General features: G+C 33.8%; 2 protein-coding genes across 2 annotated transcripts in view; both read right to left on the bottom strand.

Moving 5' to 3' along the window:
• eif2ak2 (eukaryotic translation initiation factor 2-alpha kinase 2) overlaps nucleotides 1-7,715 on the bottom strand; it is a 17,379-nt gene extending 9,664 nt beyond the window's left edge. Inside the window, exons 1-15 of the mRNA XM_016565417.1 lie at nucleotides 7,377-7,715; nucleotides 7,111-7,240; nucleotides 5,477-5,616; nucleotides 5,199-5,334; nucleotides 5,060-5,112; nucleotides 3,388-3,546; nucleotides 3,191-3,323; nucleotides 3,068-3,108; nucleotides 2,847-2,961; nucleotides 2,645-2,679; nucleotides 2,497-2,548; nucleotides 1,677-1,753; nucleotides 1,454-1,573; nucleotides 1,092-1,217; nucleotides 784-988 (exon numbers count right to left, since the gene is read on the bottom strand). Of these exons, the coding sequence (XP_016420903.1) occupies nucleotides 784-988; nucleotides 1,092-1,217; nucleotides 1,454-1,573; nucleotides 1,677-1,753; nucleotides 2,497-2,548; nucleotides 2,645-2,679; nucleotides 2,847-2,961; nucleotides 3,068-3,108; nucleotides 3,191-3,323; nucleotides 3,388-3,546; nucleotides 5,060-5,112; nucleotides 5,199-5,334; nucleotides 5,477-5,616; nucleotides 7,111-7,240; nucleotides 7,377-7,489 (1,635 nt within the window). The 5' untranslated portion in view covers nucleotides 7,490-7,715. The remainder of the gene's footprint in view (nucleotides 1-783; nucleotides 989-1,091; nucleotides 1,218-1,453; nucleotides 1,574-1,676; nucleotides 1,754-2,496; nucleotides 2,549-2,644; nucleotides 2,680-2,846; nucleotides 2,962-3,067; nucleotides 3,109-3,190; nucleotides 3,324-3,387; nucleotides 3,547-5,059; nucleotides 5,113-5,198; nucleotides 5,335-5,476; nucleotides 5,617-7,110; nucleotides 7,241-7,376) is intronic.
• A 688-nt stretch (nucleotides 7,716-8,403) lies between these two features.
• gpatch11 (G patch domain containing 11) lies at nucleotides 8,404-14,614 on the bottom strand. The gene is made up of 9 exons (XM_016565416.1): nucleotides 14,596-14,614; nucleotides 13,340-13,561; nucleotides 13,195-13,236; nucleotides 11,667-11,789; nucleotides 10,242-10,299; nucleotides 9,512-9,539; nucleotides 9,284-9,400; nucleotides 8,538-8,619; nucleotides 8,404-8,462 (listed from the first exon to the last, which is right to left on the bottom strand). Exons 1-9 carry the CDS (start codon nucleotides 14,612-14,614, stop codon nucleotides 8,404-8,406), a joined length of 750 nt encoding a protein of 249 aa, XP_016420902.1.
• Between the last annotated feature and the right edge of the window lie 2,135 nt (nucleotides 14,615-16,749).

Raw genomic sequence — 16,749 nt, 5'->3', positions numbered from 1 at the left:
TATATATATATATATTTATATATATATACATACTGTATATATATATAGAAAATAGCTCAAATAAAATGGAACATAACACTGATTCTTATTTACTCCGTTAATGTAAAAAAAATAATGAGGAAGATAATGATTTTGCCGTACTGCAGCATTTAATGCAATGATTTTATGAACTTAAGACTTTCTGCTCCAATTTAAGACCTTTTTAGGGGGTTATTTATGGAAGGTTGAACAATTTTGAATCTAAATTCTAACCATTTTTGATGATAAAACATACTAAGATTATAAGCGCACCTCAGAAGGAAACATTATAAAATAATTTAAAAATGCATTTCATGACCACTTTTTAACATCCAGTAAGGTGTGACCAATTTGATTTAACGACTTGTGACCGTGGACCACAAAACCAGTCATAAGGGTCAATTTTTCGAAATTGATATGTATACATCATCTGAAAGCTGAATAAATAAGCTTTCCGTTGATGTATGGTTTATTAGGATAGAACAATATTTGGCCGAGATACAACTATTTGAAAATCTGGAATCTGAGGGTGCAAAAAAAAAAATAATCAAAATGTTGAGAAAATCATCTTTAAAGTTGTCCAAATGAAGTTCTTAGCAATGCATATTACTAATCAAAAATTACGCTTTGATATATTTACGGTAGGAAATTTACTAAATATCTTCATGGAATACATGAATGTATTGTTGGCTATTGCTACAAATATACCCGTGCAACTTATGACTGGTTTTGTGCTCCAGGGTCACATTTTAGTGAGCTGCCCACCTTCAGGTCTCTGTGGATCAAGCCCTCTTTGTGGATGTACTCCACGGCCTTCAGCACCTGCCTGTTGATCTGTGCTGCCTCCGTCCTCCTCTCTGGGTCATGAACATTTGAAGAGTTTCTTTTATCAATCCAGGCATGAAGCGTGTCTCCCTCACAAAACTCCATCTGAATGTAGAGGAACTTTGTTCCCGGGTCACTGCCAGAACTAAAGCCAGCAGACAGAGAGAGCAGCACAAATACACATGTTACAGCTGGTTGAAGGTAGAGACTGCAGTTTGTTTCAGAAAGAGTTGTTTTTGGTGATTTACTCTGAGAGGCTGTAGCTCTCTGAAGAATCGTGTCTGTACGTCGTGTCTTCGACCCAACATGAGTAGTAGCGGACGATGTTGACGTTATTAAACTTAGCCAAAGCACCGACCTCACGACGAGCTTTTCTAGGGAAATACAGTATATGACGACATTATATTAGGTACACTGCTGTATATTTTGTTTTAAAACCTAGTTATACATACTTTTTTGGCCATCATAGGCACACAGCCACTGTAAAGGCAATCTAAAATAGCAGGTATTGGGATGGTGTATCCTATAGGACACACATCAAGTTTTTGCAACTATCAAATTACATTAATTATTTAAAGACAAAGACGATATAACAACTTCATTGACTTACTTTGTACTCTTCACTATCTTCACTGCATAATATGTGTTCTCAAGCTTTCGTCTTGCCTTGAAAACACGGCCGAAGCCACCTTTGCCAATTGGATTTATTGAGTCAAAGTCTTCTAAAAACCTACAAAGATGAACATAGCAGCTTCAAAACAATGGATTTCTTAAGGAAAAAAGCTTTTTGAAAGCTATGCTGACTGACACAAAGTAAGCGGGTTATGACTCACCTTGACTTCATAGCTTGGTTTGAAGTTTGACCTCCAGATGGCTTTGCTGGGTTTTGTACATTCATGTTAGGACCAACCTGTGGAAAGTATTGGAAGAAGAAAATTCTACAAATAAGTCAATAAAAGTAAAACTTTTTTTTCTTGCGTTTGGAGAATTTTGGAACTGGCTTTATAAAAACATCCTATTTACCCTATTCTTATTTCTGCCAGATAAGAAAAAAAAGCTTTGATAAATCCTAATAATTATATAAAAAGTCATAATTATGAGATTCAAAAGTCGATATTATTATATTAAAAGGTTACAATTATGATATAAAAAGGCGTAATTATGAGAGGTGTATATTATGGTACTAAAATGGTAAAATTATGACATAAAAATAACCTATAAACTTAATTTTTATGTCATAATTTTGCCTTTTTCGCCATAAATTTGTCTCATAATATTGATTTTTTAAAATCTAATAATTATAACTTTTTATCTTGAAATTTTGACTTGTCATAATTATGATTTACCATTTTTTTCTTATGTAGCGGAAATGAGCTTTCACACCCGTTGAACTGGCCTCATTTTACAACATCTTTTTTTTTGCATTTATCTATTAATTTTGCAAACATTACTTTAGGGAGGATACTCATAAAGTAAAACATGCATGTCCCAAACTTCACATGCGTATATATTTTCAATCTTACTTTCTTTGTATTTTTCATTTGTCACAGAAAATGCAACTTTCATAACTTCATTCTGTTTTACTTTACAGTTCAGCTAATACTGTTTTGTACTCATTTACTTCACCATTATTGGCAAATAATGTTGCAATACCTCTTTACTCCCGGCCAGGCCATTTGGTGACAGATGAAAATTTGGTGCTAATCTAAAAGAAAAAAAAATTTAGCATGTTATTTTATGTCATTAATGACTGAAAAAAAAAGATATTATATACATAAAAACAAAATCTAAAAATGCTTACTTTATTTTCGGCTTCACATCCAGTGGACTCACACTCTGTAACAGATTGATTTCATACGTTTTTCAAATATATATAATACAATGAAATGTGTTTATGTTTTATGAATCGGATAGCCTCTAATATATTAGTGTGTTAGACACGTGAATATTAAAAAAAAAAAAAAAAAATTCCAAATGCTACCAATAACGCAGACAGGACTTACCGGACTTATGGCCATAGGAGAACTGACAGCAGATGAGTCTTTGAAGACAATGGAAGAACTTGAGCTGGGAGTTTCAGACGAGCTTTTTGAAGAGTGTTGTGCATCCTGAGATTTACTATAAAACAGATAAACAGTAAACGTCAACATATCTTTATATTATTATATGCACATAATATATACTTATATAAAGATGCATTGTTATTTTGTTAATTTAATCTTACGATGTCTCTTGAGTTTGTGAAGAGCTGTCATTTTCAGAACTCTGTTAATTCAAAACATGCATGTGCATTAATAAACATGGCATCATTGACATCAAACATATCTGTATTTCTGAAGCGTCTTGCCTGTGTGGTCCTTCCAGATTGCTCATTAATTTCGCTCCAAGCGTGCAGAGCAGCATGTTGCTTTGCCTCTTTTGCGCTCTTTCCTTGTCCTTCAGGGTATTCCTTCCCCTTTATGACAACTTTATATACAAACCTGAAAAAGAAAATTTCAGTTTTTCGTTTTCAATTCAAACTAATCTGCAGAGTTCAAGACTTACTCAGGGTTGTGAGGAGGGCCTCGTTTCTCCACTAATTTAAAATCAAGTGCACGTTTATATCTCTGGCTGTAGTCATTGAGACGTGCTATGTAGTTGCTGTCAGGGATGGTGCTTCGAGATTCATCAGCAAAACTCAAACTGGCACGGTCCAGGCTAGCACTTGAATAAAGGACAAGAAGTCAAAATTAACAGCTCAATATAGAGTATAGTAATTAAAGGAATAGTTCAGCCAAAAATGAAAATTAGCTGAAAATGTCATTGCAATTTATTGTATGGGAAAGCTTTCAGCTGGACTTTAATAAAGCCAATCTCTCCCGTGAACTGCCAAAATACAAGCAGCACATTACGTGTCCCACCAGAGACAGCACTATTTTGGATCACTGTTACACCACAATAAAGGATGCATATCACTCTGTCCCACGAGCTGCTTTGGGGCTCTCTGATCACTGTTTGGTTGATCTTATACCGACCTACAGGCAGAAACTGAAATCAGCTAAACCTGTATTAAGGACTGTAAAAAGATGGACTAATGAAGCAGAGCGGGATTTACAAGCCTGTTTCACTGCAGGAGCAGGAGCATAGGTACCCAGGCTCTATTTTAATAATTCTTGGAGATTTTAACAAATCAAATCTCTCACGTGAACTGCCAAAATACAAGCAGCACATTACATGTCCCACCAGAGACAGGAATATATTGGATCACTGTTACACATCAATAAAGGATGCATATCACTCTGTCCCACGAGCAGCTTTGGGGCTCTCTGATCGCTGTTTGGTTGATCTTATACCGACCTACAGGCAGAAACTGAAATCAGCTAAACCTGTATTAAGGACTGTAAAAAGATGGACTAATGAAGCAGAGCGGGATTTACAAGCCTGTTTCGACTGCATTGATTGGAGTGTTTTTGAAGTTGCAGCCACAGATCTGGATGAGCTCACGGAGACTGTAACTTCAAATATCAGTTTCTGTGAAGATATGTGCATTCCCACCAGGCCATTCTTATCATTCAATAATGATAAACCGAGGTTTACTGGGAAACTCAAACAGCTTCGTCACGCCAAAGAGGATGCTCCAGCCTCCAAGATCTTTACATCTCCAGAGTGAGGAAAAGGGCTAAAAAAATCACCTTGGACCCCTCACACCCAGCCCACTCTCTCTTCGAACTGTTGCCTTCTGGTCGGCGCTACAGAGCACTGACCACCAGAACAGCCAGGCACAAGAACAGTTTTTTCCCGCAGGCTATATTCAGCCTGAACAATTAAACTTTCATAATTATACATCGTCCATCACAACTGACATATTTATACACAGAATCTAAAATTTGTACACTTGTAAACTGCACACTTTGTAAATAACATATCTTTACATTTATTTAAACAATTAAATTTTTTTCATGTTCTTCTATTTCTGTATATAGTACATTAGTGTTATATTCCATCCCGACTGTTATGCCAATGTATGTCTGCACTATGTCTGTACTTTCTTCTGCTGGAAGCTCCTGTCGTCAAGTCAAATTCCTTGTGTGTGTAAACATACTTGGTAATAAAGCTCTTCTGATCCTGATCTGATGAAGAAACAAACTCATCCTAATCTCGGATGGCCTAAAGTGTGAGCACATTTTTAAATATAAGTCAATTACTGTCAGTCATCATGATGTTGTTTATCATTTACCTACGAGACGCAACCTCTGACATCTGTGTTCGATTGCTTTTGTCATTGAAGACCTTAAATGCCAAAAAATAAAAATAAAATGTCTAACAAAAAATAAATTAGAGCATTAGACAGTCCAAGTAGATAAATGCTGTGTCACCTCTGCATCTTGTGTTTTGAGTAGCTCTTCATAAACACATTTTGCCGCTGCTTCTTTAGCATCCTTCTTATTATTTCCATAAGCCTCGGGAAACTCTCTATCACCACAAACGTACTTACAAACATAAGTACCCAATCTGCAAAAGAGATAAGAGAGAATTAAATGTCATTTCTTGCTAGGGGCTGGAATTTATTCTGCAGATTGCGCACATTTTAATTTAAAAGGTACTGTACTTTTCTATCTTTTCTCAGCATGTGTGCAAACGTTTAAATACTCACTGAGCAGTGTTTCCTGGATTTGTGGACTCACAAGCCTTGAATAATAACTTGTTCTTCATTGAATATTCATTGAGCCAGCAAATATAATTTCTCTGAGATACAGTCATATTGTTGGGAGTGTTTTGAACAGATGACGTTGTCTGCAGTTAAAGATATATATATTAATTTTAAACAAATTATCTAGAATCTAGAACATAATTATTATAACAAAATAAATATGAAATTTGGTAACACTTTACAATAAGGGCCCATTAGTAATGCATTAATTAACAGTGAGCAATACTTTTGTTACAGTATTTATTAATGTTCATTAACGTTAGGTAATAAAACTATTCATTGCTTGTTCATATTAAAAATGAAAGGAATGGAAGTAACGTGTGGCCAAGTATGGTGTCCCATACCCAGAATTTGTGCTCTGAATTTCACCCACCCAAGTGCACACACACAGCAGTGAGTAGTGAACACACACACACTCACACACACGCACACACACACACACACACACACACACAGTGAACACACACACACACACACCCAGAACCTTCGGGTTACAAGTCTGACTCTCTAACCATTAGGCCACGACTGCCCCAATTATTAGCTCAAATCCATTAAATAATATTAACAGATACAAAATTTTATTTAATAATGTATTAAATGTTGAAATTAACATTAACTAAGATTAATAAATGCTTTAGAAGTGTTTTCATGGTTAGAACTGATGTATTATCACAAAATGTAAAAAACAAATTTTTTATGTATATTAATATTTAATAATATATATGTATTTCTTATATAGAGCACTCACAAAAATATATATTATATAGCATTTATAGGTTTTCAAAATATTTTTTAATTATTTTATATTTTAAATATTTTATATTTTAATTAAAAATATTCCAAAACTTATCAATGCTTTATAATATTAAATATTGTGTGTGTGTGCGTTATTATACATAATACTATATATGTATATAATATGTATTTTATAATGTTTTTGTAAAATAAACATAATATTTAATATTATACATGCATAATAATTTATATAGAGCACTCACAATATATAAGAAAATATATAAGTGAATAAATAAATGTGTGTGTGTGTACATATATAAAAATAACGTTATAAGTGAAAATATGGGACCCACTTTATATTAAGTGGCCTTAACAACTATGTACTTACATTTAAATTAATAATTTGGTACAATGCACTTATTGTGTACATACATGTTTTTACATTGTACTTATATTTTAAAAATACCTGCATGTAATTACATCTGTAATTTATTTCTGTAATTACATTTATAATTACACAGTTGACCCATCCCTTACACCTTAACCCACCCTTAAACCCACCCATACCACCAAACCTGTCCCTAACCTTACCCCTATCCCACCTTAATAGCAGCAAAAGTGTTTTGCAATACAATATGAACACAATAAGTACATTGTACTTAATTTTTGATGTAAGTACATAGTAGTTAAGGCCACTTAATATAAAGTGGGGCCAAAATATGTATTATATAGCATTTCAATATTTTGAAAAGCTACACACACACACAAATAGTGTGTAAATAATAGATTGTTTAGTAAGTAAATAATATTTTTGTAAATATATATAGCATATTTGTACTTACAGGTTCAGTATTTTGAGTGTTTTTTATGCCATCATAGGCGTTCTTGGCAGCATTTAGCTTTGCCTCTTTCTTGGATTTCCCAGTGCCCTCAGGATACCGCTGCCCATTAACTATAGCCCTCATAGTGAACCTGAGAACACAGATTTGATTAGAAACAAGTCAATAACAATAGTTTTATAATAATTTTCGTAGTATCACTTGCACAAACAGCACAGACACTGTTCGTCCACTCATTTCTACTGTGCAGATGAATGCTAGCTCCACACGTTTTGTTGTGACTCGGTCCATCTGTGGATCCCTCCTCATACTCCACGGTGCACTGTGTCTTCTGCTGGTACTCGTTCAGCTGAGAAATATAATTCCCTGACAGAGACTCCATTGCACAGTTAAAAAATGAACTAAAAATAACAGTGACAGAAGTTCACTACGTTGATCAGCACGTGAGCGCCACGCAGAACGTCATATCTTCAGCGGACGACCATTAAAAGACGCATTACCGTGTTTTTAAATCAATTTAACACGGTACTAACAGTGTCAGTTCACACCGACATCGATCACAGACACGAGTTCACTTTCATTTCTTCGTATCGTTTAGATCGATAAGTTTCGATTTCCGGAATACAACGTCATCGCCAAAACATTGTATTGACCAATCAAAGCCCAAGCGTGTTGCTAGGCCACACCCACCTAAAAATTTACCTCTTTTTAACTGTAGGAGACAAAGAACAATGTATTTCCAGCTACATAGATTGAGAAATAAATGACCAGGTATAGTAATATAAATACGAATTTATGTTTTTTTTTTTTTTCCCTTGTTTCTGTAAATATGAAATCTGGCAAGTAACAGATAAATCAACAAAATATCATTCGTTTGATCTAAATGCTTAAAACTATACTATAAATATCAAACATAACTATAAAACCACAAGAACATTTTAATACCTAGAGGTGTTACGTACAAAACCACTTTTTGAATATTTATATTTGTTTTAGACTGGGAATAATGAATTGTTGGTCATCTACAAAAATCACGGTATTTTCACACAGTCAACAATGAATTAATCAATAAAAAATAATTAAATTAATAACTATGCAATCACAATGTTTGCGATTGGCCGAGGTTAAGTTTAACACAGAACCATTTAAGTGATGCATCAGGGTCAACACTGATATAAAACCACACAATTATAATCAAAAAATCAATGCGACATTTAATGAACGAATATGAAAATATAAATATTAAACACAGCTATGCAAAAACATCAAAAGCAAATTAAAAACAAGTGCTCCAGATTATTCCAGGTGGTCTGCTGCCGTGTCTCCAGGACAGTTTGAGCTCAAATCCTCCTCATCTGTTGAAGAACAGTTTATTTATCATTTATGTATCTGCTCAAACATTCATTATACTGTACGTTAACACTTCTTACCATTAAACGCCGTTCCACACCATATGCAGTAAAAATGAAGTCCTCGCAGATACGAGGTGAGAAACTGCAGCTTGTCTAAAGGCTGTAAAGAAAAGACGACAGAATAACGGTGCTTCAGAATAATAATGCAAAACAGTACTATCATTTTAATACACAGAGGCATAGATAAGGCACCTCCCATAATTAAATAAGTACAATTTTGGTGTCCAATTACAAGAGAGTAGATATATGAGGTAAATTATTATCTAATCAAAACTGAATTTTCAGCATCATTACTCCAGTCTTCGGTGTCACATGATCCTTCAGAAATCATTCTAATATGCTGATTTGCTGATCAATAAACATTTCTGATTATTATTATTATTATTATCAATATTTAAGGATTATTTGATGAATAGAAAGATCCAAAGATCAGCATTTACCTGAAATAAAACGTTAAACAGCAAAAATATTTCACAATATTACTGTTTTTGCTGTATTTTGGATCAAATAAATGCAGGCTTGGTGAGCAGAAGAGACTTCTTTAAAAAACCTTAAAAATCTATATATTACATAAAATATATATATAAATAATACAAATTAAAAATGAATTCTAAAAGGATGTGTAATGATTTATTGTAGTAAAAATTACAGCAATTTTACAAAAATTGTACTGTTGATTGCATTCGTCAAGCTCAAACATTCAAGCCTGTGAACAAAGTTATTGCAAGACAAATAATAAAACAATGAAAGTGTCATAAACTCACTGTGAGCTCCTCCTCCTCGTCACTTCCCTCTGGTTTGGTTTCCTCCTCCAGAAGCTCTTCCTCTTCATCTTTCACAACTTCAGACCAGTACCAGCTGTCTCTGGGAACACTGATGCCCTAAAAGAAGAATCACAACAGCAGACGAGGTTCAGAGATTTCTGCTGAAATGAAAGATCTTCAGATTTGTCCTCAAAATAGAGATACAAGGGGAAAAAAAGTCTTGCTGACCTTCTGGCTGTCGAGCTGCTCACAGGCTCTTCCTCAGGTCGCCCTGTGTTTGACGCTCTTCTCTTTCGGTTCTCTTGCGCACTTTGTAATAAACATGTTACTCAACACCACATCCAGACACAGAGAAGCTTAAAGCCTGACTTATGAAAAATCTGTTTGTTTGTTTTTTCAGTTTTTTAAGTTGCATTTGTGTTTTAAGTTTGCATCAGGTATTTATAGCTTATATATGTGTCATAAGGGTCAATTTTTCAAAATTGAGATTTATACATCATCTGAAAGTTGAATAAATAAGCTCTCCATTGATGTATGGTTTATTAGGATAGGACAATATTTGAAAATCTGGAATCTGAGGGATGTGTAATGATTTATTGTAGTAAAAATTACAGCAATTTTACAAAAATTGTACTGTTGATTGCATTCGTCAAGCTCAAACATTCAAGCCTGTGAACAAAGTTATTGCAAGACAAATAATAAAACAATGAAAGTGTCATAAACTCACTGTGAGCTCCTCCTCCTCGTCACTTCCCTCTGGTTTGGTTTCCTCCTCCAGAAGCTCTTCCTCTTCATCTTTCACAACTTCAGGCCAGTACCAGCTGTCTCTGGGAACACTGACGAGGCAGACGAGGTTCAGAGATTTCTGCTGAAATGAAAGATCTTCAGATTTGTCCTCAAAATAGAGATACAAGGGGAAAAAAAGTCTTGCTGACCTTCTGGCTGTCGAGCTGCTCACAGGCTCTTCCTCAGGTCGCCCTGTGTTTGACGCTCTTCTCTTTCGGTTCTCTTGCGCACTTTGTAATAAACATGTTACTCAACACCACATCCAGACACAGAGAAGCTTAAAGCCTGACTTATGAAAAATCTGTTTGTTTGTTTTTTCAGTTTTTTAAGTTGCATTTGTGTTTTAAGTTTGCATCAGGTATTTATAGCTTATATATGTGTCATAAGGGTCAATTTTTCAAAATTGAGATTTATACATCATCTGAAAGTTGAATAAATAAGCTCTCCATTGATGTATGGTTTATTAGGATAGGACAATATTTGAAAATCTGGAATCTGAGGGTGCAACAAAAATCTAAATATTGAGAAAATCGCCTTTAAAGTTGGTCAAATGAAGTTCTTAGCAATGCATATTACCAATCAAAAATTAAGCTTTAATATATTTACGGTAGGAAATTTACTAAATATCTTCATGGAACATGATCTTTACTTAATATCCTAATGATTTTTGGCATAAAAGAAAAATCGATAATTTTGACCCATACAACGTTTTTTTTTTGGTTATTTCTACAAATATACCCCTGCGACTTAAGACTGCTTTTATGCTCCAGGGTCACATATTAGTCTGATAAAGTGAAAATATGGAGAAAAAACAGCTCAGTTTATTCAGAGGCTCAAACTGAGCAAAAATATGCAACAAAAAGTGATGATATTCTGATAGCTTGTAATGTAAATCAATGAGATCTTAATAACAGTACAGCAGATACTTACATAAAATGATATAAATATCATTCATCGCTCTATATCTGCAATAATATGTCTTAGTAAGATGATATTTAAATGCTTAGTTTTATTATCAAAACAATGCAATACAATTCAATGAGGATTGAGAGATGAACAAATAAATGTTCCCCAGAAGCATAAGGCTGGAAGAACCTCATATACTTTGATTTAAGCCCGGTTTCACAAACGGGGCTTAGTTTAACCCTTGTGTGCTGTTCATATTTTTGTTATTGAGCCAGTGTTCGTGGGTCTGGCGGACCCGCTGCAGTTTTGGGTTTTTAATTCAACACAATCAAACAATTTTATGCTAAAATACTCAGCAGATGTTTACTTCATCCCAATTGCAATCAATATAAACAGCATATATGGTTAATATTTGCCCTTTTCCTTTGTTAGATCACATTTATGAATTCAAGTGCTACTCGTTTTTTGTTTGTTTTTTAATAAAATGTCATTTTAAAAAAAGAAAATCGATTATAATCAAGATATGAGTGGAAAAAAAATTCAACACATTTACAAATGAAACAAGGTTTTCATAACTATTAATGCAGTCGATTGTGTGTTTGATCATTTATAGGCCCTGCATATCAAATATGATACAGTAGCTTTATAGGGTTAAAACATGAGCTTGATTTGATGTCATCTGCAGGTTCACACCTGAAATCCTCTAATGATTTCTTCTCCACCTGATGTTTCATTTGCACTTTTCTCCTGTGATTCTGAAGCTCCTCGTCTGCTTTCCTCTTCTTGAGTTCTTCCATTCCAATGCCACCTCTGTCTGAAAACAGCACAAACACACACAAACCTCAGCGTTTCTGAACACTGTCTCACATGATCAACTAAACAAGACACTCCCAGCAGCTTGGATGGCTAACTATTGAAAAAAGAGTGGCACTTCTGAATCTAAAAATGGCACATAGAATTAAAAGAGCTCGAGTGTATTTTAATTCTTATCTTTCTCAGGTTAAATTAAGACATGGTCATTTTACTAGACAGAGCATTATGGATCTTAATTTCTGTATGGACAAAGGGCAGTGTGGGAGTGGAATAAGTTGCCTTTGGACATTAAGGTTATGACGGTTCATGAGGGTTTTAGTAAAAGAGTAAAAAGAATGTTTTTAGATGGGCTGTCTTAAATTTGACAGATTAGGATAACTGCACTGTAGTGAAGATTGTCTCTGTTTATTAGGTTGGCTTGAGAAAGCTAAGAATCTGCTACTTAAGCTTTTTATTCTTCTTCTTCTTAGACTAAATTTCTGAACGCTACTCCTCCTAGAGCTTTCAAGCCAGAACCACCAAACTCAGCCCAGCTCTTCAGACTGATCTGACTTAGTGTGCTTTGTCTTTTCAGACTGATCCGACTTATGGTTTTCATAAAAATTAAGATTAAAAATCATAAAAATCCCATAGACTTACATTGACGGAATGTTCAGATGAGCCAAGACTATTCAAACTCCAACCGTCAAAATTTAAATACACTGAAGCCCATTGATTAGACTCCATTAAGCTTCCCTTCTATATACTATTTCTAATCCATTTAAACTCATTCAAACTCATCTATCTATCTATCCGACAACATGCTAGTAGCATGCTAAACATGCTAGTAACATGCTAATCATGCTAGAAACATGCTAGTAACTTTCTAATCATGCTAGCAACATGCTAGTTACTTGCTAACCATGCTAGCAACATGCTAGTAACATGTTAATCATGCTAGAAACATGCTAGCAACATGCTAGTAACTTGTTAATCATGCTAGAAACATGCTAGTAACTTGCTATTCATGTTAGCTACATGCTAGTTATGTGCTAATCAGGCTAGCAACATGCTAATCATGCTAGAAACATGCTAGCGACATGCTAGTCACTTGCTAATCATGCTAGCAACATGTTATCAACATCTACCTAATCTAAATTTTCAAACTTCAGGCTTTTACAACTGCTTTAAACTTTCAGGTGAGGCTTTCTCAAGCCAACCTACAGTTTGTCTGGACAAACTTTTTTATCTAGTTGTAATTAGTATGAAATGTATGCCAAAAATGCCTGTCGTCACGAAAATGTTCTTCTTCTAATATCAAGGACCACAATGGAAATAAGTCTTGTTACTTTATCGTGTTATCCTTGACAAAGAAGCGTAATGCAGATGTATTGCCACTTATTATGTCTAATAAAACTCAAACTAACCTGTTTTGATGTTCAGAGGAACCGGCTCGACTCGTCCAGCACCTGCAGCATGAGAACATTTTTAATGCACACAAAACTACATTATGTTTTTTGTATTTTTTTTTTTCCAAAACAAACATTCCATTTAAAAGTCTCAATCACTGACCCTCTTTCCCCAGGCCTTGTCCTGCTTTATATCCCATCTTCTGCAGTAACGCAAAGCCTTTATTTTGGCTGCTTAAGGAGCTCTGCAGCGCGGCCTCCCGACTCTCTCGCTCCTGCTCTTTGAAGCTCTTCTGCCGGTTCTGTGTGTTTTTCTCTTTCCGAAGAGCCTCTTTTTTCATGGCTTCCTTCACACGCTTCACCATCGGGACGCCAGGCCGAACATCTGGGCTGATAATGTGTAAAGAGCATCAAAACAATTCAACAAAACATCATTTGTGACCCTGCAGCACAAAAGCAGTCATAAGTCGCTGGGGTATATTTGTAGCAATAGCCAAAAATACATTGTATGGGTCAAAATTATAGATTTTTCTTTTATGCCAAAAATCATTAGGATATTAAGTAAAGATCATGTTCCATGAAGATATTTTGTAAATTTCTTACTGTAAATATATCAAAACTTCATTTTTGATTAGTAATATGCATTGCTAAGAACTTCATTTAGACAACTTTAAAGATGATTTTCTCAATATTTTGATTTTTTTGCTCCCTAAGATTCCAGATTTTCAAATAGTTGTATCTCAAATATTGTGCTATCCTAACAAACCATACATCAATGGAAGCTTATTTATTAAATTTCTCAACTGGTTTTGTGGTCCAGGGTCACATATAAGTCACAGTTAGCAGCTGTTTATGTTATTTCGGACATAAGTGAGCTGTGAGAATTGGGAATTATAGATGTTGAGAGCCTGAGCTGAAACATTTGTATTTCTTTTCTGTATTTCAAGGTTTACAAGCATATTCACCGTCATCATACATTGTAAAAAATTTCTTTTCAAAGAAAATTTTACAAGAAAATACGATTTCAGGTTTCCTACTTAAAAATGTCACGCTTAATTCAATGTGTTTCTTTGTAATTATTTGTGAGATTCTGAGTGAAACTGTTTCAAAGTAAATCCTACATCAATTTCAGTATACAGAGTTTACACTAATTTTATGCATAAAAAAATTAAATCATACTATAGTTAAAAGAAAACCACTGTACATGCCCAAAATTATGGTATTACCATGTTTTGTTGTTATATTTGTTTTGATGTGCATGACTTCACACCATTATTTGTAGCAGTTTGGATTAATTCAGTAAGAATGAATTATCTGAGGTACCTAAAGTACATCATCCACTCATTTAAAAACATGTCAAATGTTTGTTTTCTCATAAATACAAATATTTATCTCTAATGCACAGCAAACACCACTCACTGAGACTGTGAGCTGCCATTGGAACATAATAAATAAATAAATAAATAAAATAGAATAATTAAATGTTATATATTAATAAATATTATACATAATTACACACACACACACACACACACACACTCACATACATTTATATATATATATATATATGTGTGTGTGTGTGTGTGTGTGTGTGTGTAATTATATATATATGTGTGTGTGTGAGTGTGTGTGTGTGTGTGTAATTATATATATATGTGTGTGTGTGTGTAATTATTAGGGTATTCAATATCATTTATTCATAGTTCAGGCTGTTATTGAGTAAAATAAATAAATAAAATAATTAAATGTTATATATTAATAAATATTACATATAATTACACACACACACACACACACACACACACACACACACACACACACACATATATGTGTGTGTGTGTGTGTGTGTGTGATTATTAGGGTATTCAATATTATTTATTCATAGTTCAGGCTGTTATTGAGTAATAATAATAATAATAATAAATTACTATTCTAAAGTTTAAATACACTAATAGCTTTTAGTAACTCAGAAATATTTGTTGTGCTTTCTTTAATTTTTTAAATAATACTTCCTATTTTAATACAGTCAACCAACTTTAGATGATGGAGAGAGTCTCTTAATATGAAATCAAAATTTAAAAATTTAAAATTATTTAAAAATTATTTAATTGCAATAATTTATATACTCTATTACAAATGTATTCCGATAATATTTCTATAATTTTTATATTATTTAATCAAAGACCAGGATGTTTTTAGAAGTGATAACAACAATAACATATGCGGTTTGTTTACAATGCAACACATTAAAGAAAAGACAAAGTCCTTGTTTGAATAAATATAACTTTATTTTCAAGAAAAACAACTATTGTACATTTTCACAAGGTAGGTATTTGCATTTATTTATTTATTCTAATGACTGTATAACAATACATTGGCTTTGTAAACTTCCACAACAACTTATAATATCCAATATAATATTGAATACATAATCTTATTAATATAAGATTGTCATATTGCTCTACAGAGGATTACCTGAAGCAGCAGTATTCATTATATAAACAAGACAAAAGTGAATTTTTTCCTTCCACATGCAGCGTAAGAGAATTTAGATCTCTTTTAGAGAAACCAATTCTTCCCATTCTTGCATCGTTCTTTATTAAATAGATTAGCAATAGATTTGATCAGTTTAACAACGATTTCATTTAGGATCAGATGACAGTGACTAAATCTTTCATGCTTTCTTTATTATACTGAAACATGAAACAATAGCAGAAGTTCATGTGTTAAATAGATTTGTTGAATAAAACCAGCTGAAGCTCACATTCACAGCTGGTAATGCAACAGACACACAAACTAATCAGTCTAATCAAAAGACCAGATTCAAACGCTAAGGGCACAACAGCCCAAAAAAATTACATATAATTGCATAATGCCTCAAATGGCACACATTTCATCATAATTAAAGGAAAAAATCATGTGCAAATAAAGTTAAATGCAGTGAGGAAAAACAACCTGTTCAGATGCTCATCTATCAGTATATCCAAATACAGTTCAGCCAAAAACTTTACTGAAAATGTGCTCACCTTCAGGCCGTCCAAGATTAGGATGAGTTTGTTTCTTCATCAGATTTGGAGAAATGTAGCATTGCATCTGTGTCTCAGCAATGGATGCTCTGCAGTGAATGGGTGCCGTCAGAATGAGAGTCCAAACAGCTGATAAAAACATCACAATAATCCACAAGTAATCCACAGCACTCCAGTCCATCAGTTAACATCTGGAGAAGACAAAAGCTGAAACAAATCCAGCATTAAGACATTTTAACTTCACTTCTGGCCAAAATACGAGTCCATATTCCATAATAATGTTTCCTTCAGTGAAAAAGTCCATCTCCTGTTGTCTCTCACATCAAAATCCAGCCACATATTTGACCCGGGACCACAAAACCAGCCATAAGGTTCCATTTTTTGACACTGAGATTTATAAATCATCTGAAAGCTGAATAAATAATCTTTCCATTGATGTATGGTTTGTTAGTATAGGACAATATTTGGCCGAGATACAACTATTCTATTAAATTATCTTCTTAGCAATGCATATTACTAATCAAAAATTAAGTTTTGATATATTTAC

Source organism: Sinocyclocheilus rhinocerous, unplaced genomic scaffold, assembly GCF_001515625.1.
Source record: "Sinocyclocheilus rhinocerous isolate Xijiao unplaced genomic scaffold, SAMN03320098_v1.1 scaffold1822, whole genome shotgun sequence".
In the NCBI taxonomy this organism is placed as follows: Eukaryota; Metazoa; Chordata; class Actinopteri; order Cypriniformes; family Cyprinidae; genus Sinocyclocheilus; species Sinocyclocheilus rhinocerous.
Note: the sequence above shows the minus strand (reverse complement) of the source record. Positions and strands in the feature narration are given on the sequence as shown.